The 26,481-nt window shown below is 42.0% G+C and overlaps 1 protein-coding gene across 1 annotated transcript in view; it reads right to left on the bottom strand.

Moving 5' to 3' along the window:
- Positions 1-26,481, bottom strand: part of DAZL (deleted in azoospermia like) — a 2,235,938-nt gene that overhangs the window by 94,602 nt on the left and 2,114,855 nt on the right. Inside the window, exon 11 of the mRNA XM_044066765.1 lies at positions 20,108-20,209. Within this exon, the coding sequence (XP_043922700.1) occupies positions 20,108-20,209 (102 nt within the window). The remainder of the gene's footprint in view (positions 1-20,107; positions 20,210-26,481) is intronic.

The following is a 26,481-nucleotide window of genomic DNA, read 5'->3' as shown; positions in this document are numbered from 1 at the left end:
CTTGGTCTAGCAACTCTGTGCCTGCCTCTCGCTCCATCGGGAGATATACCACATGAGGAGTTAATATGGAATTCAGGATGAAGTTTGAGGCAATCTTTTCTTGAGCCAGCAGCAGAGGTCTGGACTACTTCCGCTTGAATATCTTGAAGCCTGGAATACAAGTTAGGACAGCAAGGTGCTGAAACATGCTTTCCATACCTCCATGGTCCTAGAATCCTTGTTAGGAGGATGGACAGGTATGAATCATTTCTTTTTGGGGACATAGATCCACAGAACCTTGGAGAAGTGGACTGATAATTATCTTCGAATTCCTTAGGACTCGATTTGTAATTGTCATTAGTTCTGAAATGAGTTTCTTGAAGGAAGACAGTTTGTGCTTTGTTCAGTTTTAAATATTTCAGTGGATTTGATCTCTTGCTAGGATTAAGCCATTGGTATTTAAAGATAGTAAAGTTAAATCCATCTTAGGTTATTTAGACTGTATTTTTTGTTTTACTGTGACTATTAAACATTTTTCTCTGATAACTATAAAGTATATATTTGAGCTTTTAAGGCAAATTATCAGTTTTATACTTTGAGCGTTTACCAATAAAGTAATGTTTTGGTCAGGCATACTAAAAATGGTTTTGTGAAATAACAAATTTAAACTAATAAATGTTAACAAAACGAAGATCCGCACTAGCCATGGAATTAAAATCATTCCTAATCTGCTGGATAAACCTAAACCCATCAGATTATCACTCATACCTTGACAATCCAGAACATCTGAGCTCCATAAATTGAATTATCATATGGAGAATATTTGTAATAGAAATAAGCAATATTTATATTATTTTGAATAGTTATAGTACTATTGTAGATTAGACAGAATTCTAATACAATATAAATGTCTACTTACTGTATAGGCAATTAATATTTACATGAAAGACAGATGACAAGCAATTCAATCATAGTAAAGTAGGATGTATCATATAGTAACCTCAGTAAAAGATTATAGCACACAGTAATTTAACATATTCACCCTTATTGATGAAATCTTTCAAAACTTACTACTTAATATAAATAGATGGTAATAACATTTATATTTAATGTTTATAATACAATGTATTTTACTAGATATATCAGAAGTTATATTTCATTGTTTGCCAGCATTTAAGTAATCACTTTGTTTGTTGCTAACTTGCTTAGAGCATCAAGTTTGTTTTATGTAAACATTGATGAAAGTGCATTTTAATTATCAGTGCATCCCTCTTCCCCCCATTTCCTACACATAAGGATTTTCATGTCATTTCTTATTATAAAATGAGTGAAATTATAGGTTAAAAACAAAAATTCACTTATTGTGATTAATGATTACAAGTTCCCTTTCCATATTCATAAATTGCAATTTTATGGCATATACTGAAAGTTTTTACATTTAAATGGCAACATTCTATTTTGTATAATCAGCAAAGGTTAAACTGAGTGAGTATTGTTAATTTAATACTATTTGTTCAGAATGTGATTGTTACATTCTGCGACATTTCAAGTTCAGGCTTCTATTGTTTCCCTTGAACAACTTTGTCAGTTTGATGTCATGTATAAAACATTAGTTACCTTGGTAACAGCTTAAGTATTATGTATGGTCAAGATGTGTTACAAAACCATAATTCAAGTTAAAGCAATTATATGACTTGTTATGCACATTTACTTATATGAGAAAATCATCATGCTTCCCCTTCATGTTCAATATAGTGTATGTCATTTATTACAAGTTAAAACAGTAGTGCTATTATACACAAGCCCATGTTATTAAACTGAGTGTCTATTGTCAATTTAATACTACTTGTTCAGAAAATGATTGCTACATTCTGTGACATTTCAAGTTCAGGCTTCTACTGTTTCTCTTGAACAACTTTGTCAGTTTGATGTCATGTATAAAAAGTACAGTTGTGTACACTTACCATAAATGTAGATGTTCGAGTGTCTTCACTGTTGCAGTCATCACATTTGCGTTATCCCTGCCAGGGTAGCCCTCAGTCGGCCCGAATACCAGAAGCTTAGTATTTCTGCATCGGTTGCCGTCACTCCAGGACTGACGTTAGGTCATCAGTGTGATAAATTAAGGCAGCCGACGCCATTACATCATTTTTTCTTGCCTTGTCAGGAGCCCCCAAGAGGGAGCTAGATTATGGTGGAAGAACACCACCAGTAGAAAGTAAATGCCAAAACATCCTTGTAGTGAGACAGAGAGAGAGAGAGAGAGAGAGAGAGAGAGAGAGAGAGACAAGGGGGATGGAGGGAGGGAAACCAGGACTGCAACAGTGAATACACTCTAACATCTACATTTATGGTAAGTGTACACAACTGTATTATGTTCTTCATGTTTCACTGTTGCAGTCATCACATTTGGGTTGATCCTCAAAGCTGAAGAAAAGGGTGGAGGCAGTCAAGAAGAATGGGGGCTGGCTAGGATGTCCTGCAAGACTGCGGTGGCAAAGCCTGCCCTGGATTTGGAGAGGATAGGCAAGTGGTAATGCTTGGTGAAGGTATGAACAGATGTCCATGTTGCAGCCTGCAGAATGTCCATGGTGGGGACCCTTCTGAGGAAAGCTGCAAAGGTGGAGATTGCTCTGGTAGAATGTGTCCTGACCCCCTTGGGGGAGGTTTCCCGTGCTGCTTGTAGCAGAAATGGATGCAGTGTGCTATCCAACTGGAAATGGTCTGTTTGGATATGGCCATGCCCTCTGCTCCTGTAGCAAAGCTGAGTAACAATTGATCAGTCTTCCTAAATGACTTAGTCCTGTCTAGCTAGAATCTGAGCTGTCTGTGCACATCTAGAGTGCAGAATCCTTTCCCCCTTGTTTTGTGGGTTAGGGAAAAAGGTGGGTAAATGAATGGATTGGTTGAGAGCCACACTGGGCACCACTTTTGGCATGAAGGATGGGTTAGTCCTGAAGGAGACCCTGTCAGCATGAAAAATGATGAAGGGCTCTACAGCCATTAGTGCTTGTAGCTTGGATACTCTTCTAGCAAGCAAGTCTGTCTTCCAAGAGAGGAACTTTAACTCTGCTGACGCTGCTGGTTCAAAGGGGGCAGAGTGAGTTTTTAAAAAAAAAAGTTAAGGTCCCAAGCAGGGGTAGGTACTCTTCTGGGTGGCCTCAAGTTGTTAGCCACTCTTAGGAACTGTTTGATGAGAGGGTGTGAGAAAAGAGGTGGCTCTGTGCTGAAATGAGCAGAGATGGCAGAGGCATGATTTTTAATGGAAGAGAAGTATAGACCTCTGTGTAGTAGGTCAGCCAGATAATCCAGGATGAGAGGTAGGGAGGGCTGTGCAGTTCCGGCTCCCTTAGCCTGGATCCAGGTGCAAAACATTTTCTATTTGTCAGCATAAGACTTTCTAGTGCTAGGGCGTCTGGCCTCACATATAACATCTAGAACTTGTTTGCTTAGACTGGCAGCTTGTGGAGTGGTCAGGGAATAAGCCAGGCTGTGAGATTGGGGGTCTGCAGTTGGGGATGCATGAATTCTCCATTCCTCTGTGTTAGGAGTGTTGGGATCTGAGGGAGATGCCATGGTGGCAGTGGTGACAGGCTTCGCAGCAGAGGGTACCAGTGCTGGCATGGCCAGTCTGGGGCAATCAGGATTGTCCTTGGTTTTTCTTCCCTTATTTTGAGCAGTATCCTTGTAATGAGCGGTAGAGGGAGGAATGCATTGACCGAGAGGTTGACCCACTGGAAGGATAGAGCATCCACTTTCCAGGTCTTGCTGTGAGGTTCCCTGGTGCAGAATTTGCTGAGCTGATGGTTAGAGTGGGAAGCAAAGATGTTGACTTTCGGGGTGCCCCATTTCTGGGTTACAAGGGTGAAGGTTCTTTGGTCTAGCTGCCACTCGTGTGGGTCCAGAAGATTTCTGCTTAAGTTCTCTGCCAGAGAGTTTAAAGAGCCTGGCAAGAATTCTGTTAGCAGGTGTAGCTGCATGGCTGAGACTGTGTGCCAATGGGTCATGGCGAGCCAGCACAGAGGGTATGAGTGAGTCCCTCCCTGCTTGTTGATATACCACATCACAGTGGTGTTGTCTGTTTTGATCAGTAGATGCCCCGGGGAGAGTAGGGGTCTGAAGGCTGTCAGAGCTTGCTGAACATCTCTTTTTGGTTGATGTGCAGATGTATTTGATTTGGGCTCCATTGGCCCTGAATGCACCTGCTGTCCAGGTGTGTACCTCAGGCATAGTCTGACACGTCTGTGGTGAGGGTCTGGGCGGCGTGGGGTTGGGAGAAGGGTAGTCCCATGTTATGGTTGCATGTTGCTGCCCACCAAAGGAAATCTTTCCTTAAGCAAGGTATCATTCGTATAAGAGTTTCCAAGTCTTGGGAGTGTTGACACCAAAGGCTTTTTAGGTATCACTGTACTTTCCTCATATGCAGTCTGGCATATGGAATGAGTAGAATGCAAGAAGGCATGAACCCCAGAGCTTGCAGGATTTTCCTTGTGGATAACTGGGGTCTGGTGGCTAGTTGAGAGAAGTAGGCTGTCAGCTAGGTTTGTTTTTCTGGTATAAGGAATGTCATCTGGGATGCCGTTATTCTGCGCGGGGACTAGTTTGGATTTCTTTTCGTTTATAGTATGCCCCAGGGAGGTCAGTAGGTCCTTTACAAAGGTCAGGTAATTTAGCAGCTCTTCCTGACTGTCTGCCTGAATCAAGCAGTTGTCAAAGTATGGGTAAAACTCTGGGAAGAGTGGATAAGCCAAAGGGAAGCACAGAGAACTGAGAGTGCAGAGATCCCACCCTAAAATGGAGATATTTCCTGCATGATTCCCTGATTGAGGTCTAGGATGGCTAACCAAGCATCCTTGGAGAGCATAGATAGAAGTTAGGGAGGGTGAGCATTTTGAATTTTGGTATCACCAGGAAAGTATTTAGAATGGATAGATCGAGGATGGGGCGCCAGGTGCCCTCTTTTCTGGGTACCAGGAAGAGTCTGGAGTAGAAACCTTGCCCTACCTGTTCTGCAAGATCATGCTCTATTGCCCTCATCGAGAGCAGGGAAAGGACTTGCTTTTTGGCCTCTGCCCGCTGGATTGGGGGGAAGATCTGGGAACCCTTTTGGGGTTGGTAGAGTGTGGAAATCAAATTTGTTTCCCTGGGACACTATGCTGAGGGCCCACCGGTCGTTGGTAATGGTGGCCCAAGTGCTTGTGTAGAAGTAGAGTTTTCCTCCTAGGGGCAAGAGCAGGTGAGCAGAGGGAGGGAGTGGAAGCGTGAAGTCATTGTGAGTTCTTACCATGAGGGGTGGCTTAGCACTCCCTGGTTTTGAAGAGGAGGAACTCCATTGCTTAGATCTCTGGATTCCCTGGGGCTTCTGTCTGGGGGAGCCTGCTTCCCCGGGGTCTGGGCTGAGCTGACCTGCAGGGGGCAGGAAAGGACCAATGCTTGGATGGGCAATGCCTACTGAACCTCAGTGACTGGACCTGCAAGAAATCTTTAACTGTCTGCATAGATTTAGCTTTTTCTTCCATCTTTTTTAAGACCTCCTCTGCCTTGGTGCCAAATAAGTTGTCTTTGTACAGTGGTGCATTCTATAATTTGGATTTGACATGATCTGGCAAGGGCTGTTCCTTTAGCCAAGCATGCCTTCAAAGGACAGAACCAGTGACACTGCCCTGCAAGATGCTTCTAGGGCGTCAAAACCACATTGTAAGGTAGGCATAGTTACTTGACTTGCAGAATGCATCAACTCTTGTAATTCTTTATTTTCTGCACAAGCAGAAAAGGAAGATATTTTTTTGTTTGAGGAGTTCCATGGTATGTTGCTGATATTTCAGCATATGGAACTGACAATTGAGTGCTCTAATAGCAAGAGTAGTAGAGGTGTATACTTTTTTAACCCATCTATCTAATGCTCGGGAATCCCTATCTGAGGGGGTGGGATTCTTAACAGAAGTTGCTTTAATTCCAATAGGTCCTTGAGAGATAACCATGGGGTCAGCAGTAGGATTTTTGAATAGAAATTTGTGAGAGTCAGGGACTGTATAGTACCTGTCTGGTTTCCTGGGAGCAGGAGGGAGGATTTCAGGAGTCAAACTGGATTCCATAAAAACATCATCCACAACATCCAGGACAGGAGGAATGGCCAGAGGTTTATGCTGTGGAAGATCTAGGAATTCCCTGAGCCTCTTTTTTGACTGAGGGTAGCCCTGCCATTCCCATTGGAAATGTTCCCTTAAGGTATGTAGGGATTCCCCAAAAGAGAAGTCCTCGGCTGGAGAGCCTAAAGGGATGGATTCCTCTGCATCAGAATCCTCATAAGCTGAGAAGGGTTGCATATCTTCATAATCAGATGTATCAGAGTCACTGGACTCCTGTTCAGATAAAACTATGGGGGACAAATCTCTTCTTCTTTTGGAAGGGGTAGCCTGGCTTCCCCTGATAAGCATTATAAGGTCTTTCACCATTTTAAGCATCTGAGACTGAGGGAAGGAAGCAGGTGTCTGAGATTGGGTTGTCGGTTTCTTGGGTGTTGTTCGTACCCTGGGACTTAGAAACTCGGTAGTTTACGAAAGAAAGGTAGACGAGAAAGAAGTCATCGGTCTGTGTAGAGAATCTGTACTGCAAAGTACTTCCTCAGAAGCTGGTGCCTGCTCAGCGGCTCCAGACCCATTCAAGGTAGAGACATCCGCAGGATCCTTAGTCGATGAAGAGTCTCGCGGCCTGCCGGCATGCAAATCCACATACGCAGGATTGGGAGGGTGGCCTAATGGTTAAGGTGCTTGCCTTGCAAACACAAGGTGCAGGGTTTGAGTCTCCCAAGGGATAATTGGCTAAGCTTAAAACGGCTCGCAAGGGTAGCTAGCTTAGTACTAATCTATGAACCTAATCTATGAACCTATGAACGCGGGCATCAGGGGCTTTGAAAGTGCCTCACTGAGGACCAGAGAACTGATGACTAGCTTAACAGAAGCGTTGTCGGCAGTTTTGGACGTGTGCGGTCTGTCTTTGTCTTCATCTTTACATTTTTTTGGAAGATCTGCTGTCGGATGGCTTACCGAAGCCATATTTGAATTCGAGGACTGAGAGTGAAAATATCTAGCCACAATAAGGGCCTGATGATGTATAATTCTGTCATTGAACACAGCACGAAAGCGACAGTGGGGGACGTCGTGGTCTGGGCCTAAGCAAGTGACGCAGTAGGAATGAAAATCTCATTGTGGTATTTGCTTTCCACAGGTGAAACAATTGTTAACTTTTTCTGACATCGGTTAGAGCAAGAAAAAAAGGATTCCCAACGGGGTACTTAGCTTTAGAAGACTTCCAACATCAATTTCGGAAACGAAAAACTCAGGTAGCTGCCAACTGGTACTCGTGCGAACTGCTTCTGCTTCAGGCTCCTCGGCAAGAAAGAATGATGTAATGGCGTCGGCTGCCTTAATTTATAACACTGACGACCTGACGTCAGTCCTGGAGCGACAGCAACCGATACAGAAATACTAATTCTCTGGTATTCGGGCCGACTGAGGGCTACTCTGGCAGGGATAACCCAAATGTGATGACTGCAACAGTGAAACACAAAGAACATCATTAGTTACCTTGGTAACCGCTTGAGTATTATATATGGTCAAGGTGGGTTACAAAAACTACAATTCAAGTTAAAGCAAGTACATGACTTGTTATGCATATTTACTTATATAAGAAAATCACCATGCTTCCCCTTGATGTTCAATGTAGTGTATGTCATTTATGACATGTTAAGACAGTAGTGTTATTATATACAAGCACATGTAATTAAATCCTGGCTTTAATATCTAAATTCAGCAGACTGCACTGCTTCATCTTATTATAGATTATATATTTTATGTCTAGATTTACTAAAATCATACATTACATAACTATTGTGTGTTTTTCTTTTTTTTGGCTGTTGCTTAGTTATTTGAGAGACCACAAGCTGTAATGTTTATTCTTATTAGCTCCTTCCAAGCATGTTTATACAGTCCATAGACTTTAAATTATGAGGCTCTTCTAGTTTCTTATTTGTTATATTTCCATCCTTACATGCACACATATCAGTACTTCAAGCACAGGCAACAATGCCCATCCAGTTTTGCCAGAATACTATTCACTAGTTCATGTGGTGTTTTTCCAGGCTGTTCTTAAAATATCCAAACCAATATTTGTCCTGTTCCATTTTACCACCTGTTCCATGCAGTGGCCTTTCTGCCAGTGAACCACTCAACACACTTTCCATTCCCACAGATATTTCCATGAAGGAAATCTGATGACTCTCTAGGACTTCCGGGCAACCCCAAACACCCCTAGAATCAGCTATCCCCATATGCCCAACACGTCCGAGCAAGCTCACCTCCCAGACCACTGAAAAAGGTACTGCACAAGACAAAGTGCTCTTAGTCTTTCACAATAACTCAGACTTTCACTCTTATGCAAGTCCTTAATGTGTGTGGACCAAAATACATTTTAAATATAAAATTGCGCTTATTATTGTTATTATAGTTATTTTTTTTTTACCAAGAATCAACTTAATGAGCTAAACGAAGTGTTGGAAGACCATCAATATGTATACATGTGGTTTAAAACAGCCCTTTTATTATATATATATTTTTTAAAACCAAAAATGTCACTGCTGAGAATCATCTTGGAGCCTCCTCAGAGCCATTAAGCATTATCGTCACTCTTGTCTCCATTACCATAGCAACCTGGGAGCGTCTGGTTCTGTTAGTGTGTCTGTGTACTGCATACCAGAGGCATACCTGAAGCTTCACTTCACTTCACTGCAACATCAAGCCTAAATTCCCTCCCTTTCAGCGAGGCAGCAGCCAGGAAAATAACAGAGAGCATAACAGATAAAAAAAAAAAACTCCCAACAAGCCGCCACAACAAGAGACAAAACACTCCTCCAGCCCTCCCACCTCTCACTCAGCAGATGTACAAACAAACCATTCTCTGACGAAATATCCCAAATCACAGTTCTATCCACCCCCTTCCCTTGGATCAAGGCTAAAACACTAAATGTCTCTTCCTAATACACATGCATCAGTAAACCTCGATCACAAGCCGCAACCCACAGCTTCCCGGAGATGAAAATGGCAACATATAACAGCTGCCAGACACAGCTGCATTCATGCATACCATATCAGGACTGATCAAACGGCACTCGTAGCTGTGATACCTGCAATAAGTAATATTAACTATATTTAGAAAGAATAATGATGACATTTGCACTAAGAGCTTGCTACTATTATTTAACCAGGATATACATGACATTTCTAAATCATACTTTTAACTGAAGAAGGCATTAGTCTCCATGACAGCATTTTTTTTTTCAAAACCCTCTACTGTTACTGCTATTATATATGATGTTAATTTGTTACATTTGAGAGTCTGAACTCTGATGAATGGTTAATTAATTACTTAAATTATTATAGGCAAAATCAATGAAAAATGAAGAAGATAAGTATTCATTTAGTTCAAGGAGGGGAAAAGAAACTTATGTTTGTATTATACGTTGCTTTGTTTGGGTCATATATAATGTAAATAGTAACACATCTTGATCTACCTTTGTTTGTGAAGAATTATTGGACTCTGAACATTCTGAATAAATCATTACTGTTTCTCAGTTGTTTAAGAATCCCTCCTTTTTTAAAAAAAATAAAAACAAATGACACAACACTAGAGTTCCACAAGGATATGTACTAAGTCCTTTGCTGTTCACCCTGTTAACACATGATTGTACAGCCAGGTACAATACAAATCACATCATCAAGTTTGTTGATGACACAACAGTGGTGGGCCTCATCAGTAATGACGATGAAACAGCATATAGAGATGAGGTGGAACAATGCATTACCTGGGGTGGAAATAACAACTTAGCACTAAATGTGAACAAGACAAAAGAGATAATTGTGGACTACAGGAAAAATGGCAAGGAACATTCTCCCCTCACCATCAATGGAGAAACAGCTGAAAGAGTGAGAAGCACGACGTTTCTGGGAGTCACATCGATGAGGACTTGTCTTGGAATGCAAATACAAATGCCAGAGTAAAGAAATCGCACCAGAGGCTGCACTTTTTAAGAAATCTGAGGACAGCAAATCTCCCATCAGCAGTTCTCACTACCTTTTACAGAGGTACGATAGAAAGCATCTTGATGAACAACCTTGTAGTACGGTATGGAAGCTGCTCTACCTCTGAGCGCAAATCCCCCCAGAGAGTGGTGAAGACAGCAGAGAGGATCATTAAGACCACCTTACCACCTATCAACAACTTGCACTTATCCAGATGTCTTAACAGGTCCAAAGGAATAATTAAAGACTGCACTCACTCTGCTTACAGACTGCTTCTGCATCTATCATCCGGAAAGCGTTTCCAAAGCATAAGTTGCAGAACTACGAGATTCAGGAACAGCTTCTTCCCTAATGTCATCAGGCTGCTGAACTCTAATAACCACTACACTCCATGATGTCCAACTGGGTCAGTAGAAACTATCTCAATTAGCACAAGACCCTGGTTACCAGTCTCACCTAATACTTAGTGCAATATTCACCATGACTGTAACTTATAGGCCATCTTGGGCAGTATCAATGCAGTAAAATATCTCTTCTTTCAGTAAAATACATGCAAATTCATAAATTAACCATAGTGCAATACTCTAATGTTCACAATGCAATACTCAATGTCTCTTTCTGTGCAAGGATCAATGCAATGTCTTAACCAAGTACCTGTGCAATACTAAAGTCTCATGCAAGTAAGTGTTCAGTTCAAAAAGTGTTAAAATGTGTTTCTAACTATGTGCAATATTAGTCTGTCTACCTGCATGTATGTGATGTAACAGCCAGGTGTTACATGTGTAAATGTCCGTGAAAATAGTTGAAAATAGTCTAGATGTTGTCTTCACATTGAGTCTGGAGATAAGGAATTTTATTCAGTTTTTGCACTTGTGTGATTTCTGAATGACAATACAGTTTACTTTGACTTTGAGATGACAAGTGATGCACCATATCAGTTGATACTTTGAAAGATGTAGTTGTAAGAGTTATTTTTTGGGACAGCTATCTTGGAATCAGTTTTTTGTTTCTTCTTTCTAGCATCAGTCCAATGATTTGTTTCTTTTATTCTTTTAAGAGTAGGGGCCATCCATTCCATTTCATCTGGGACAGACATTATGTTGTTGTTTTTGATGAATATAGTAGCTTCTTCTAAGTCCTTAAAGGCTCTCATCTCATTGGCAAAAAGTATTTTTATCTTGGCTGGAAAGACCAGCTGTGCTTTAATGTTGTTTTGTTTAAACACTTTTATTATTGGCCAGACTATTTTCCTTTGTTCTAGTATTCTGGAAGAATAATCATTGTCAAACCTTATCAGGCTCTGATTGTATTTTAAGGGTGATTTTCTCCAAGCAGATTTTAATATTAGTTCCTTGTCCAGAAATGAAATACATTTTATAACTATGGATCTAGGTGGAGTATTTGTTGTTAGAAGCAGGTTTCCTCAGTGCTCTATGTGCCTTTTCAATTCCAAATGAAAGTCCGTCTTTCAAGTCTAAACATTCAGGAATCCAGGTTGTTAAGAATTAAATAATGGCTTCTCCTTCAGTGTTTTCAGGCAAACCAAAGATCCTTACGTTGTTTCTCCTTTCCGTTTTCTAAGTCATCTATTTTGTTAAGCAGCCATGTATTCTGTTTAAGCAGAAATTCTTTTTGGAATTCTTCCTCTTTAAGTCTCCCTTCAATGTCATTTAGGGAAGTCTCTATATTTGTTATCTTTGTATGGTGTTACTGTAACAGTTCCTTAAGAGCATCAGTCTGTTTTTGAGAATTTAATTTGAGGTTTTCCAAGTCATTTTTAAAGCCATCCATCTTCAAAGTTCCTGTAAGGTAGATGTCATCAATTGCAGTTCATTTTTCAAAGCAGCATCTGGAAGAGAATTCCATGAGTTGTTCATATTCAGTGACTCAATATATCTCCAAGTTACTTGACAGGAAAATGTTTGTATATCTCCACCAAAATTGATATTTATGTAGTTTAGTAGTTTATCTATAGATTTCTGACATTTTAAACTTGACAATAATAACATCTTCCTATATTATTATACTAGTTTATGGAACTCTCAAAATTCACTGCTCTCAGGTCACCTAGACCCCCCCCCCCAAACACGCACTTTGCATAAACTTCTGATGACCAGGAACATCACTCCTGAACTTTATGATTATCTGAGAGTTGAGCATCCCATTATACGGGAGATCAATGGACAACCAAAAGTACATAAGATCAGACTCAATTCTCCTCCCCAAACAATAACATCAGGGAGAGGATGGATAACAGTGCCAGCCTTAATATATGTTGAGAATCAACTGAATAAGGTACTTCTGAAAGCCCCTACAGTGCTGAAAGATACTTCTCACTTTCTGGAAACACTTTAAATAAGTAAATATAAATCACAAGGAACAACAAATCTCACAATGGTCACTCTAGATGTGAAAAGCTTATTTACAGTCATACCCAATGATCTTGGGATTCAGGCCATCAGTAGATTCTTGAGACGTCATAAGGTTCTGGATAAGGAGGTGGCTCTGAGAATAAGTAGGCATTTGGACATAATACTGGAGAATAATGTTTGTGTTTAAAGAACAATGTTATTGGCAGAAATGAGGAGTAGCTATGGGCACTCCCTGGGCCAATAGCTATTCAAATATAGTCATGGCTGAGCGGGAGATGGAGAATATTTTTAATGAAAGCAATCGCTGGAAAGATAATGTCATCTATTATGGTAGATTTGTGGATGACATCTTTTTTCTTTGGAATGGCAAAGATGATGAATTAATTGAATTTGTGAATACCTGAATAATACAACAATATTTCTGGAGTCTGAAGCACGTTGGCCGAATAAAGAAATATATTTTTGAATGTTACCTTAATACTTAACGCTGATGGTCGCACTGACACCACAATTTTTAGAAAAAAATGTTGGAGGAATAGTTTCTTATACAGGACCAGTATGCACCCCCATGACATACATCTGCAAGTGATTAAGGGTCAATTATTAAGAATGTCTAGACTATGTACTGATAAGGTAGATGAGGAAAAAGCCATTCAATTTCTGAATCACCTTAAAGATCATGGTTACAAGAAGAAGAGGTACTTAATGGGTATTTGACAACTAGAAAAAAAGAGACGGACTATGGGAAAGTACAGTTTTGTAACTACCATAAATGTAGATGTTCGAGTGTTCACCCTGCTGCAGTCATCACACTTGGGTTATCCTGTCATCAAGCGGTCCCGCAGTCGGCCGGAATTCCAAAGTCTTGGTCGGGCGTCAGTTGCTGTCGCTTCTTCCCTGACGTCAGTGCGCCAGGGGTATATATAATGCATCTGACGCCATTTTCTTCAGTTTTTCTTGCCACAGATGTCAGGTGCCCCCAAAAAGGTGGTCAATAACTAGTACCAAATTAAGTAATTTTTTGCACAAACACAAAATCCCTCCAGTTATAAGCAAATACATCAGGAAGGTATTGTAGAGATTTAGCCAGTTAGATCAGAGGGGATGGAGGGAGGGTAACCTGGACTGCAGCAGGGTGAACACTCAAACATCTACATTTATGGTAGGTACAAAACTGTACTATGTTCATCGTGTTACCCTGCTGCAGTCATCACACTTGGGTAGAATCCCAAAGCTATGGATGGGTGGAGGAGTTATAGAGGGTTAGAGGAGGTTAGAAGGCCCTGCAGAACTGCAGTGGCGAAGCCAGTCCTAGTCTTAGAGTAAAGTGGCAAGTGATAGTGTTTGGTAAAGGTGTGTACTGAACTCCAAGTTGCAGCTTCCAAAATCTCCTTGGTTGGAACCCCCCTGAGGAAGGCTGTGGATGTAGCTGTTGCCCTGGTAGAGTGGGACCTAATGGTAGCAGGAACTGGTTTTCCATGATGGGTATAGCAAAAATGAATGCAATGTCCTATCCATTTGGAAATGGTTTGTTTTGATATAGCCTTCCCTTGTGAAGCTGTAGCATAGGATACAAAGAGCTGGTCAGATTTTCTGAAAACCTTAGTTTTACCCAAGTAGTAACGAAGTTGCCTGTGAATGTCCAAGGAATGCAGGAGTCTTTCTCCTTTGTTCTGTGGGTTTGGGAAGAAGGTGGGTAAGTGAATGGTTTGATTTAAAGACACACTGGAAACCACCTTAGGCATGAAGGAAGGATTAGTACGTAAAGAAACTCTGTCTTGATGGAAAATGAGGAAAGGTTCCACTGCTATTAGTGCCTGCAACTCTGAGACTCTTCTAGCTGAAGTTATTGCTAGCAGCAGGGCAGTCTTCCATGATAGGAACTGCAGATCTGCAGAGAAAGCTGGTTCAAAGGGAGGCAGCGTAAGTTTTTCCAGAACAAAATTTAGGTCCCATGTTGGCGTAGGTGCTCTCCTGGGGGGGCCTAATGTTTTTTGCCCCTCTGAGGAACTGCCTTAGAAGTGGATACGAAAATAAGGGTGGTTCCGTGCTGTAGTGGGCTGAAATAGCTGATGCATGGATTTTGATGGAGGAAAAGGAAAGTCCTTTGTGCAACATCTCAGTTAAATACTGTAGAATCTGAGGCATGTGAGGCTGAAGTGTGTTTTGGCCTTTAGCTTGGTTCCAGGCACAAAACCTTTTCCATTTGTCCGAAACGGCCTTCCTGGTGCTGGGCCTCCTAGCTTCCAGAATAACATCCATAACTGCTTGGGAAAGAGGAGTTGGCTGAATGTTTAGGTGATATGCCATGCAGCCAGATTTAAGGTTTTTAGCTGGCTGTGAAGAATCTGATTGTTTTGCTGTGTGAGCACATGGGCAATTTGTGGTAAAATCCAAGGGGGGCCCTGGGCCATATTCCTCAATAGTGGGTACCAGTGCTAGCGTGGCCACTCTGGGGCTATGAGTATCAGTCGTGGTCTCTCCTTTCTGACTTTCAGAAGCACCTTTGTGAGGAGAGGCAATGGAGGGAAGGCATATACTGTCAGGTTTTCCAAGTGAATGAGAGTGCGTCCACTTTCCAAGCTTGATGGTGAAGTGTCCTTGTACAAAATTTTGTTATTTGATAGTTTTGAGGACTGGCAAACAGGTCTATGTCTGGAAGGCCCCATTTTTGAGTTATCATTGTAAATACTTGTGGATACAGTTTCCACTTGTGGGGATCCATGAGGTTTCTGCTGAGGTTGTCTGCCAGTGTGTGTTCTTTTTTCCTGGCAGGAATTGAGCTTGTAACTGAAATTGGTAAGCCAGAGCTGTGTTCCACAAGGTCATTGCTTGCCTGCATAGAGGGTAGGAGTGTGTACCCCCTTGTTTGTTTATGTACCACATTACTGTGGTGTTGTCCGTCCTTATTGTAAGTTGTCCTGGATGTAATTGATTCTTGAAGGCTGTCAGAGCATTCTGTACAGCTAGCATCTCTTTTTGATTGATGTGCAGATTCCTTTGATCTGCAGTCCATACGCCTTGAACGCACTGTCCTGCCATGTGTGCCCCCCAGGCGTAGTCCGATGCATTTGTTGTCATAGTTTGCCTAGCTGGGGGCAAGGTGAAAGGCTGACCCTTGTTGAGGTGACAAGCCAGTGACCACCATAGAAACTCCTGTTGTAGGCAGGGAATGAGAGATATAATTGTGTCCAAGCTGTGGCTGTGTTGAGACCATATGCTTTTTAGGTACCACTGTAATTTCCTCATATGCAGCTTTGCAAATGGTATTAGTAGTATGCAAGATGCCATGAAGCCCAAGGCCTGCAGAATTTTTCTTGCAGGTAGCTGGGTCTTTGTTGCCATTGTTTTGAAATATTGAGTCAGTTGTAGTTGTTTGTCTGGCGTCAGATAAGCCTTCGGGGCCGTTGTATTCAAGCTGGCACCCAGGAATGTCATATTTTGTGAGGGTACTAGTTTTGATTTCTTTTCGTTTACTGTGTACCCCAGGCAACTTAGAAGATGTTTTACAAAAGCCAGATGTTGTAAGAGGGTGTCCTTGCTTTTTGATTGGATGAGGCAGTCGTCCAGGTATGGGTATATTTGAATTCCTCTTTGTCTGCAGTATGCAATTACTGGTGCCAGGCATTTTGTGAAGACCCTGGGCGCAGTAGATAAGCCAAAGGGCAGTGCAGAGAACTGGTAATGGGTTGAACCTGCAATGAAATGGAGGTATCTTCTGCAACTTTGTCTGATAGGGACATGCAGGTATGCCTCCTTGAGGTCCAACGTTACTAGCCATGCTTTCTTGCCCAACATGGGAAGAAGCTGCTGTAGTGTTAGCATCTTGAATTTGGGTACTTGTAAGAAGGTGTTTAGAATTGAAAGGTCCAGAATTGGTCTCCAGGCATTGTCCTTTCTGGGAACTAGAAAAAGTCTTGAGTAAAATCCTTGGCCTTGCTCTCGAGTAGGTACCAGTTGAATGGCTCTCATGTCCATGAGAGCTGTAATTTGTCTTTGTGCCTCTGCCCATTGATTTTGTGGCAGGTTTGGCATTCCTCTTTTCACTGGCAAGATGTGAAAATGGAATCTGTATCCTCGTGAAATTATGTCTAGGATACATTTGTCCTTTGTGACAATGTGCCAGTTGTCTGAAAAAAGTGCGAGTTTTCCTCCCAAGGGGGCTGCCAAGAGAGTGTTGCTTGGCCAGATGAGGTGCAAGTCATTGAGTTTGCCTTCTGGAAGTTTGGGACCTGTCTTCTCCTCCCTTCTGTGCTGCAGTGCCCCATTGTCGAGGTTTGTACTGGGCTTGTGGTTGTCCTCTGCCTCTTGGACGTCTGTATTTACCCCTCTGTGGTCTGTCAGTAGCTGGAATGGACCAATTTTTTGTTGGCCAATTTCTGCTGAAGCGAGGGGGCTGTACCTGTAGGAAATCTTTGACTGTCTGCATAGATTTTGCCTTATCCTCCATTTTCTTTAAGACTTCTTCTGCTTTAACTCCAAAAAGAACATCCTGCTGTAAGGGAGCATCTAGAAGCTTTGCTTTAACATGATCAGGCAGAGTTTGTTCCTTTAACCAAGCATGCCTACGTATAACAGACCCAGTGACAGCTGCTCTGCAGGAAGCCTCCAAAGAATCAAACCCACATTGTAAAGTATGTTTGCCCACCTGTTCAGTTGCATGCAACAGATCCTGCATTTCTCTCAATTCAGACTGTTGAGGGAGTGTGCTCATTTTTTGTTTTAACTGAGACATTAGAAATTGCTGATATTTTAGCATGTGAAACTGGCAGTTTAGTGCCCTCATAGCTAGAGTGGCTGAGGTGTAAACCTTTTTCCCCCACCTGTCTAGTGCTCTGGAATCCCTTTCAGAGGGTACAGGATTTTTTGCCATAGAAGCCTTAGCCCCTTTTGGACCCTGGGAGATAGTCTCTGGATCAGCAACAGGACTTTTATAAAGAAATTTGTGGGAATCAGGCACTCTATAGTATCGGTCAGGTTTGGCCGGAGCAGGAGGCAGAGAATCTGGGTTCAAACTGGATTCTAAGTAAACATCATCCACAATGTCTAAAACTGGGGGGATGGCAAGTGGTCTGTGCTGGGGGAGTAAAAGAAACTCTCTGAGCCTTTTCTTTGAGTCAGAGTAGTCCTGACCTTCCCAGTGAAAATGTTCCCTCATAGTGTGTAAAGTTTCCCCAAAGGAGTAGTCTTCAGGAGGAGAAGCTGAGGGAATAGAATCCTCAGCATCAGAATCTTCATAAGGGGAGAAGGAATAATCTTGGTCCTCAGAGGAGCCTGAGGAAATAGACACTTGTTCAGAGGAGGCATAATGTTCCTCTTGTCTAGGCCTTTTATCGGGAGGGGGTTGGGAACCCCTGATTAAAGAGATCAAATCTTCAGCCATTTTGAGCATCTGTTTCTTAGGCATGGGGCCTTGAACAGGGGACTGAAGTGCAGTCTTTTTAGGTTTAATAGGAGTCTTAGTCTTAGGATACGTTTTTATGGTGAGCGTCATCGGTCTGAAGACGCCTTCAGAAACTGAAGGTGTTTCTGCAGGACCGACATCTTTTTCAGCAGTGTCGTCGGTAGGGCCTAAACAAAATGGCTGCGTCGGCCTAGTACTTTCCGCCAAAAGTTCCGAAGCGGTCTCAGGTTCCAGATCTGCAGTAGTGAGGGGCTGCGTCGGAGCCTCACTGAAGACCGGTGAACCGGAGACCGGACCAGCCGAGGCCTCGGAGTCTGGCTTGGGTCTAGGCTGCCTGTCCTTATCCTTGCATTTTTTGTGCACGCCGGTAGTCGGTTGCTCCGACGGCATAGTGTAGTTGAATTTTCTACCGAAGTAGTGTCGTGCGAAATCAAAGCGTCTTTTTATAGTATGCTTATTAAACCTAGCACAAAAATGACAACTAGTGATGTCGTGGTCTGGGCCTAGGCAAGGTATGCAGTAAGAATGAAAATCCTTATGAGGTATTTGCTTCCCACAAGAAATACAATTGTTAACTTTTTCTGACATCGGTCTGAGGCAAGAAAAGTTTCCCCAACGGGGTACTTAGCTTTATTGAAGACTTCGGATCTGAAATTCGACTTCGAAAATCTCAGGAGTCGGCCGACCAGAACTTGCGAACTGCTTCTGCTTTGGGCACCGCGCGGCAAGAAAGACTGAAGAAAATGGTGTCGTATGCATTATATATACCCAGGGAAGAAGCGACAGCAAGACCAAGACTTTGGAATTCCGGCCGACTGCAGGACCGCCTGACGATAGGATAACCCAAGTGTTATGACTGCAGCAGGGTAACACGATGAACATCACCATATTACTCAGGTCATAGGAGTGATATGGCAGTATATAATAGGAATGAGAGGAAAACCTGCTTTTTAAGATGTCAGCTTACGTTTAGCAATGATATGTCACAAATATGTGATATAATAACAAGGAACTAGAAACGTTTAATCATCAATGAAAATTTGAAGGGCATCGTAGGTGAAACTGAGTTTTGTCTTCAAAAATAAGAACTTAAAAGGATTTCTATGTTACAACAGTAACAATTTACCCCTAGATAGCCCCTTTAAGGAAGGAATTTTCACATGTAAAAAAATGCAAAGCATGTCCCTTTATTAGGAAGGATAATATTTTTAAACATCCTACTACCCACAGAACTTATAGTTTGAAGAGATATGCTGACTGCAATACAAAAAATGTCATTTATGTTGCCATCTGCAATTGCTGTACAGAATTCTATGTGGGGAAGACAAATAGGTGTTTTAAAGAGAGGATTTTTTGCTACTTAAAGTGATATATGAACAAATGTAATGCTTTATTTCAACAGATTAAGAAAAATAATGGGCACACACTTTCAAATTTTTAATTTTGAAGGAAATACATGTTACTGCTAGGGGAGGGGATGTTTTCAAAAGAACAGAAGCAGCAGAAACTAAATGGATAGCTAATTTACAGGCAGATGAACCGGAATAATTAAATGGGCTGCTTCCTCTCAAGCCTAAATTAAAGGGGCATAGGCTTCGCAAATGATATCTGATTGGCTGGTCATAGCATTTAATTGAATGAATGAACTAGTATATCTCTGATCTCAAGAAGGTCTTATGACCGAAAGCTCTTATCCCTGCTTTAAATTTGTTCTAAAATTTTTTATATGCTTGCTGAGTGCACTTTTATTATTAAAAGTTTATTTTGACTTCTGTTTATGGTGTAGCAGCTCTTTGCCGGATTGGATTTGTGCTTATTTTGAAAGAGCTGCCTTTGGCAAATTAGAACATACTTTCTAAAAAAGTTAATGTCTAGGATGAGTGCTATGGTACTGCTTTCCTACACAACGCAGATATGAAGTAAGTGTGAGTAAATGATGTCCATTTATGATTACTTCCAGCACAGAGAACCTGTTAGCTCCAAGAAAAAGAAACTCTTAACTAGCTACAAATTCACATTAGTATACCTCACTACTTCAATCTGAATGCAACTTCCAAACCACTCTTTTTCAACCTCTTCAAATTAATTTTTCTACAGCTGCCACACTGTACTTTTCACAAACATTTTTTCTGGCTACCTTGCAGTCAGTTATTCCCTCCCCAGTGAAATTTATGTCTCAAGCTTAAAATACTGCAACTCTGAAAATTACATTGAAAAAAATATCTTCACTGGTAAAGCACTGCACTACTCTCATCCCTGCAACTCATTTAACGTACCTTTAGAAATTCATCTTGTGGCATAAATAAAGAATGCCGGTGTCTGGTGTCTGGAACAAGCAAGCAAGACATGTTGGTTTGTACGCCACGGTCCACAAGTTTCTGAATACAAAGACAAAATAAAATTTTTGACATTCTTCAAACATAAAAGATTAAAACTGTCTAAATATTCAGTGCAGTGAGAATTTTTCAAAGTCATACTGGCTGTCACCAAAGATCAATGGGACTTTTCAAACAGACAAAAGGATTCCAAAGATTTTTTTAATAAACTTAATTCTTCGATGACAAGATAAAAGAAATGTTTTTTCTCAGACTTTTTCAGGCAGCTATGACCTTAGCCACAACAGCAAATGTAAAAGCAACACACTATACAAACAGTTAAGAAAAGCAAATCAACTGGCATATATTTTTACCATGAAAAAAGCGGGTGTACTTGGAGAAAATCTCTACATATATGGGAAGTATATGCAAACCTCACAAAGACAATGACCAGCAGTCAGGAATGAACCCCCACATCCTGGCACTAAGAGGAAACGATCTTAACCACTTAGCCACTATGCTGCTCATTTTTTAGCATTGTTAAACAGGGCATTCATGCTAGTAACAGATGTTGAGGTCACTATATAAAGGCATATATTCTCATTTTATTTTCTTGTCACACAGTACAACATACATCTGTTTAAGACAATAAAATGTCAAAAGATTTAAAGTAATGTCATGTACGCCAAGTAGATATCACAGGAGCTTACTGACCATTTAATAGTAAAACAAGACCTAGCAAATGAAATGAGCACCAAGCAAGTTAAGCAGGAGGTCTTTCATAAAGACTGAAAGAACCTTAATTACAGTTCTGCCAAAATCTGTATGAACTTGTAAGGAAGTATATATTCTGATATTTTTTGAAAATGTAGCTAAGGAAAGAATAGTTGTGTAAAATCTGTCTATGCTGCAGTATTGTTTACACGTGGGTTGTATTCCACCCATCGACCCGATGTCCGGCCTGTACATGGGATGTCGCACAAAGGCACAGACAACATCAGCCATAAAAGGGATGTACGCACGCACAATCTTCAAAATAAGAAAGAATTAAGGAAAGAAGTCTAAAAGGAGTCTACGGAAATCATCCTAGGAAAGAGCAAGTTGTAGGGGGAAGGCGGGAGGGATAGAATACTGTAACATAGAACAGAAGGACATCTATGGTTATGGTAAGATTTTACACAACTACTCTGTGTCCTTCTATTCAATGATGCAGTATTCTTTACGTAAGGGTGAGTGCCAAAGCTAAAAGGGAGCCCACGGAGGAGGATAGAATAGTGAAAGCTAAGAGGAAGCACTTTCCAAGAATTCATGCAGAATCGCCCTTGCAAACCCTGCCCTGGGCTTGGATACCATGTGCAATTTGTAATGTTTCATAAAGGTATGAAGAGGTGACCAGGTGGCAGCTTCTATGATGGGATGAGCATCTAGATCTTTAAAGAAGGCCCCTGAGAATGCCACTGATCTAGTGGAATGGGCCTTAACAGACGGTGATAAAGACTTCCCACGGACTTCACAGCAAAACGTAATAGTCTTAGAGATCCATGTGGAAATGGTTTGTTTGGATACAGGCAAACCCAGAGCCCTGGGATGAAAAGAAACAAAAAGTTGGCCAGACCTCCTACTGGACTTAGTTCTGTCAAGAAAACTCTGAGTTGCCTATGAACATCCAAAGTATGCAAAATCCTCTAACTGGGGGATTGTGGCGAAGGGAAAAAGGTAGGCAATTAGATGGACTGATTAAGAGACAACTCATTAACCTCTCTGGGCATGAAGCTTGGATTAGTTCTCAAGGACACTCTGTCCCTAAGAAAAACTGTGTGTGTGTGTGTGTGTGTGTGTGTGTGTGTGTGTGTGGGGGCATAGATTAGTACTAGGCTAACTACCCTCCGTGGGCCATTTCAAGCCTAGCCAATTACCTCATGTGAGAATCAAACCCTGCACCTTGTGTTTATAAGGTAAACACCTTAACCATTATGCCATCTTCCCACCCCAAACCATCAATGCCTGAATCTCAGAGACTCTTCTAGCAGAGGTTAACGCTACTAGAAGCACAGTTTTCCACGTACAGAACTTTAGAGAAGCAGAAGCTGCTGGTTCAAAAGAGGCCTGCGTAAGCTTTACTAACACATAGTTAAGATCCCAAGGATGAGGAACTGGCTTTCCTGGGGGGGGGGGGGGTCTTAAATGTAGGACACCTTTAAGAAAAAGCTTAACTTCTATCCTGGAAGCTAAGGGGGGACTTAAAGGCAAAAGGGCAGATACAGCTGAACAATGGACTTTAACTGAGGAGTACGAAAGACCACTGCTGAGCAACTCACACAGGTAAGAAAGTACTAAGGGAATATCTACACCAAAACGATCCTCTTTCCTTTTTTGGCATCAAATGGAAAATCTTCTCCACTTGGAAATGTAAGATTTTCTAGTACTGGGTTTCCTGGCCTCCTGCAAAACCCGTAGCATGTCCTTAGAAAATAGGTGCCTGAAAGGGATCAAAAGTTGATCACCCACAAGGTTAGCTACAGGGTTGACACATGGGGGAATGAATCAATGATCCTTTGTCCTGAGTGAACAGGTCCATCCGGTGAGGTAACTTACAGTGATAACCCTTGGCAAATTGCAGAAGAAGAGGGAACCGGTGCTATCTTGGCCAAAAGGGTATCATTAGCAAGATTTTGGGTTTCTCCTGTAGAACTTTCAACAGAACTTTCTGAATTAAAGGGAAGGGGGGGAGCCATAGAGAAACATCCCCTTCCATGAGAAAGACAGAGTGTCCACCTTCCACACTTAAGGATGAAGGACCATTGCACAAAAGTGACAAAGTTATCTGTTCACAGGGGAGACAAAAAGGTCCAGTTCTGGAGTACCCCACCTGTGAACTAGATCCAGGAACACGTCACTGTGAAGCATCCATTCTTGAGATTGTCACAGAGAGCACAGTTGTGTACACTTACCATAACTGTAGCTGTTAAGAGTGTATTCATTGTTGCAGTCATCACATTTGGGTTATCTGCTTGCAGTAGCCCTCAGTCGGCCTGATTATCAAAGTTTTAGGTCCTGCGTCGGTTGTTGTCTCATCTTCTGTGACGTCAGGTAGTCAGGGGTATAAAGCATGCAGCTGACGCCATTACATCAGTTTTTCTTGCCCCAGATGTCAGGTGTCTCCCTAATGGGAATATATATATATATATATATATATATATATATATATATATATATATATATATATATATATATATATATATATATATACACACACACATATATATATATATATATATATATATATATATATATATACACATACATACATACACACATACACAAGGATATATCTCCAACAAAAAAGCAAATGCACCAAAAAGCTTTTAAGCATAGTAAAGGAGCATAGAGGTATAGCCAAAAGAAGTCAGGGGGCTGGAGGGAGGATAACCAGGACTGCAACAGTGAATACACTCGAACATCTACATTTATGTAAGTATACACTACTGTACTATGTTCTTCATGTTTCACTGTTGCAGTCATCACATTTGGGTAGATTCTCAAAGCTAAGGATGGGAGGAGGTAATTAGATAGCATTAGGACCAGCTATAAGGCCCTGCAAGACTGCAATGGCAAAGCCAACTCTGGATTTAGAAAAAACTGGCAAGTGGTAATGCTTGGTGAAGGTATGTACAGAACTCCAGGTAGCAGCTTCTAGGATGTCCCTGGTAGGGACACCTCTGAGAAAGGCTGTAGAGGTAGATGCAACCCTGGTTGAATGTGGTCTTATCCCCTGTGGGGTAGGTTTTCCATGGTACTTATAGCAGAAATGAATGCAGTGGCCTATCCACTTAGAAATTGTTTGCTTTGAAATGGCCTTCCCCTCTGCCCCTGCAGCAAATGCAACCAGCAGCTGTTCAGATTTCCTGAGAGGTTTAGTCCTGTCCAAGTAAAATCTAAGTTGTCTGTGCATGTCCAAGGAGTGCAGTATTCGTTCCCCTTTGTTCTGCAGATTAGAAATGAAGGTTGGCAAATGAATGGACTGATTAAGGGCCACAATGGATACCACCTTGGGCATGAAATAGTGATTGGTCCTGAGGGACACCCTGTCCGCATGAAAGATGATGAATGGCTCCAATGCCATGAGGGCCTGTAATTCAGACACCCTTCTTGCTGAAGTGATGGCTAGAAGGAAGACTGTTTTCCAAAGTAATTTCATCTCTGCATTTGCAGCTGGCTCAAAGGGAGGTAGAGTGAGCTTTTCCAATACAAAGTTACAGTCCCAGGCTGGAGCAGAGGCTCTCCTAGGTGGTCTTAAGTTTTTGGCCCCTCTGAGGAACTGCTTCAGCAGTGGATGAGAGAAGAGGGGTGGTTCTGTATTGTAATGAGCTGAAATGGCTGAGGCATGAATTTTGATGGATGAAAAGGAAAGGCCCTTGTGAAGCATCTCAGTTAAGTACTGAAGAATCTGAGGCAAATTGGGCGCTGCTGTGCCCATCCCCAGAGTTTGGCTCCAGGAACAGAATCTTTTCCATTTTTTAGCATAGGATTTTCTACTACTAGGCCTCCTTGCCTCCAAAATGACATCCATCACTTGTTTACTGAGGAATGCTAACGGAGAGATCAGGTAATTAGCCAGGCTGCCAGGTTCAGGGTTTGAAGCTGTGGGTGCAGAATCTGGCCCTCCTGCTTGGACAGAAGGGTAGGGGTCTGAGGCAGGTGCCATGGTGCCAGCAGTGACACATTGCGTAAGAGAGGGCTCCAGTGTTGGCGTAGCCATTCTGGTGCAATCAGTATTGTCCTTGGTTTGTCCTGTTTGATCTTTAGTAGTACCTTGGAGAGGAGAGGCAGAGGGGGAAAGGCATAAACTGATAGGTTTTTCCAGGTGAAGGACAGGGCATTCACTTTCCAAGCTTGTCTGTGGGGGGTCATTGTGTGGAATTTGTCCAACTGGTAGTTCTTGGGGGAGGCAAACAGGTCTATCTCTGGGCTCCCCCATTTGTTTCTCAACATGTTGAATATCTTTGGTTCTAGTTTCCACTTGTGTGGGTCCCTGAAATTCCTGCTTAGGTCATCTGCCAGTGTATTTAGCTTCCCTGGCAGAAACTGAGCCTGTAGGTGCACTTGGTAGCTCAAGGCTGTGTTCCACAGAGCCATGGCTAGTCTGCAGAGACGGTATGAGTGGGTTCCTCCCTGCTTGTTTATGTACCACATAACAGTGGTGTTGTCCGTCTTTACCAATAATTGTCCTGGAAGAATGTGGTCCTTGAAGGCTGTCAGAGCATTCTGTACAGCTAACATTTCTTTTTGATTGATATGCAGGCACATTTGACTTGGGTTCCATTTGCCCTGAATGCACTTCCCTGCCAAGAGAGCCCCCCATGCATAGTCTGATGCATCTATTGTTAGGGTTTGGGCAGCAGGGGGTACAGTGAATGGCAGTCCCTTGTTTTGGTGGCAGGCCTCTGCCCACCAAAGGAACTCTATCTGTAGACAAGGTATGATAGGAATAATTGATTCTAGATCCTGAGAATGTTGACACCATAGGCTTTTTAGATACCATTGTAGTTTCCTCATATGCAGTCTTGCATATGGAATTAGTAGAATGCAGGAGGCCATGAACCCCAGGGCTTGCAGTATTTTCCTTGCAGATAGCTGGGTCTTTGTGGCCAGTAGTTTGAAGTAGGCTGTCAAATGAACTTGTTTCTATGGCGTGAGGTAGGCCACCTGGGAAGTTGTATTCAAGCTTACTCCCAGGAATACAATTTGTTGGCAGGGTACAAGATATGATTTCTTTTTTTTATGGTGTACCCCAGAGAAGTTAGCAATTTCTTTACAAATGCCAGATGATTCAATAGTATGCCTTGGCTTTCTGCTGGAATTAGACAATTGTCCTGGTATGGGTATATTTGAATATTTCTTTGCCTGCAAAATGCGATGACTGGAGCTAGGCACTTTGTGAATACCCTGGGCGCAGTAGATAAGCCAAAGGGCAGTGCAGAGAACTGATAGTGCATGTAGCCTGCTTTGAAGTGTAGGTATCTTCTGCAAGATTCCCTTATTGGGATGTGCAGGTAGGCTTCCTTTAAATCCAGTGTTGCCAACCAGGCATCTTTGCCTAGCATAGGAAGCAGCTGATGAAGAGTTAGCATCTTGAACTTTGGGATTACCAAAAATGTGTTTAGGATAGACAGGTCCAGGATAGGACGCCAGGAATTGTCTTTTCTGGGTACCAGAAAAATTCTTGAGTAGAAACCTTGCCCCCATTCTTCTTCTGGGACAGGTTGAATAACCCTGATGCTTAAAAGAGAGAGAACGTGCTTTTGAGCCTCTGCCCACTGATTTGGGGGTAGATC

Source organism: Protopterus annectens, chromosome 3.part1 (assembly GCF_019279795.1).
Source record: "Protopterus annectens isolate FY-2018-M chromosome 3.part1, PAN1.0, whole genome shotgun sequence".
Taxonomy (NCBI): domain Eukaryota; kingdom Metazoa; phylum Chordata; order Ceratodontiformes; family Protopteridae; genus Protopterus; species Protopterus annectens.
The sequence above is the reverse complement of the archived record's forward strand: the minus strand, read 5'-3'. Positions and strand labels throughout refer to the sequence as shown.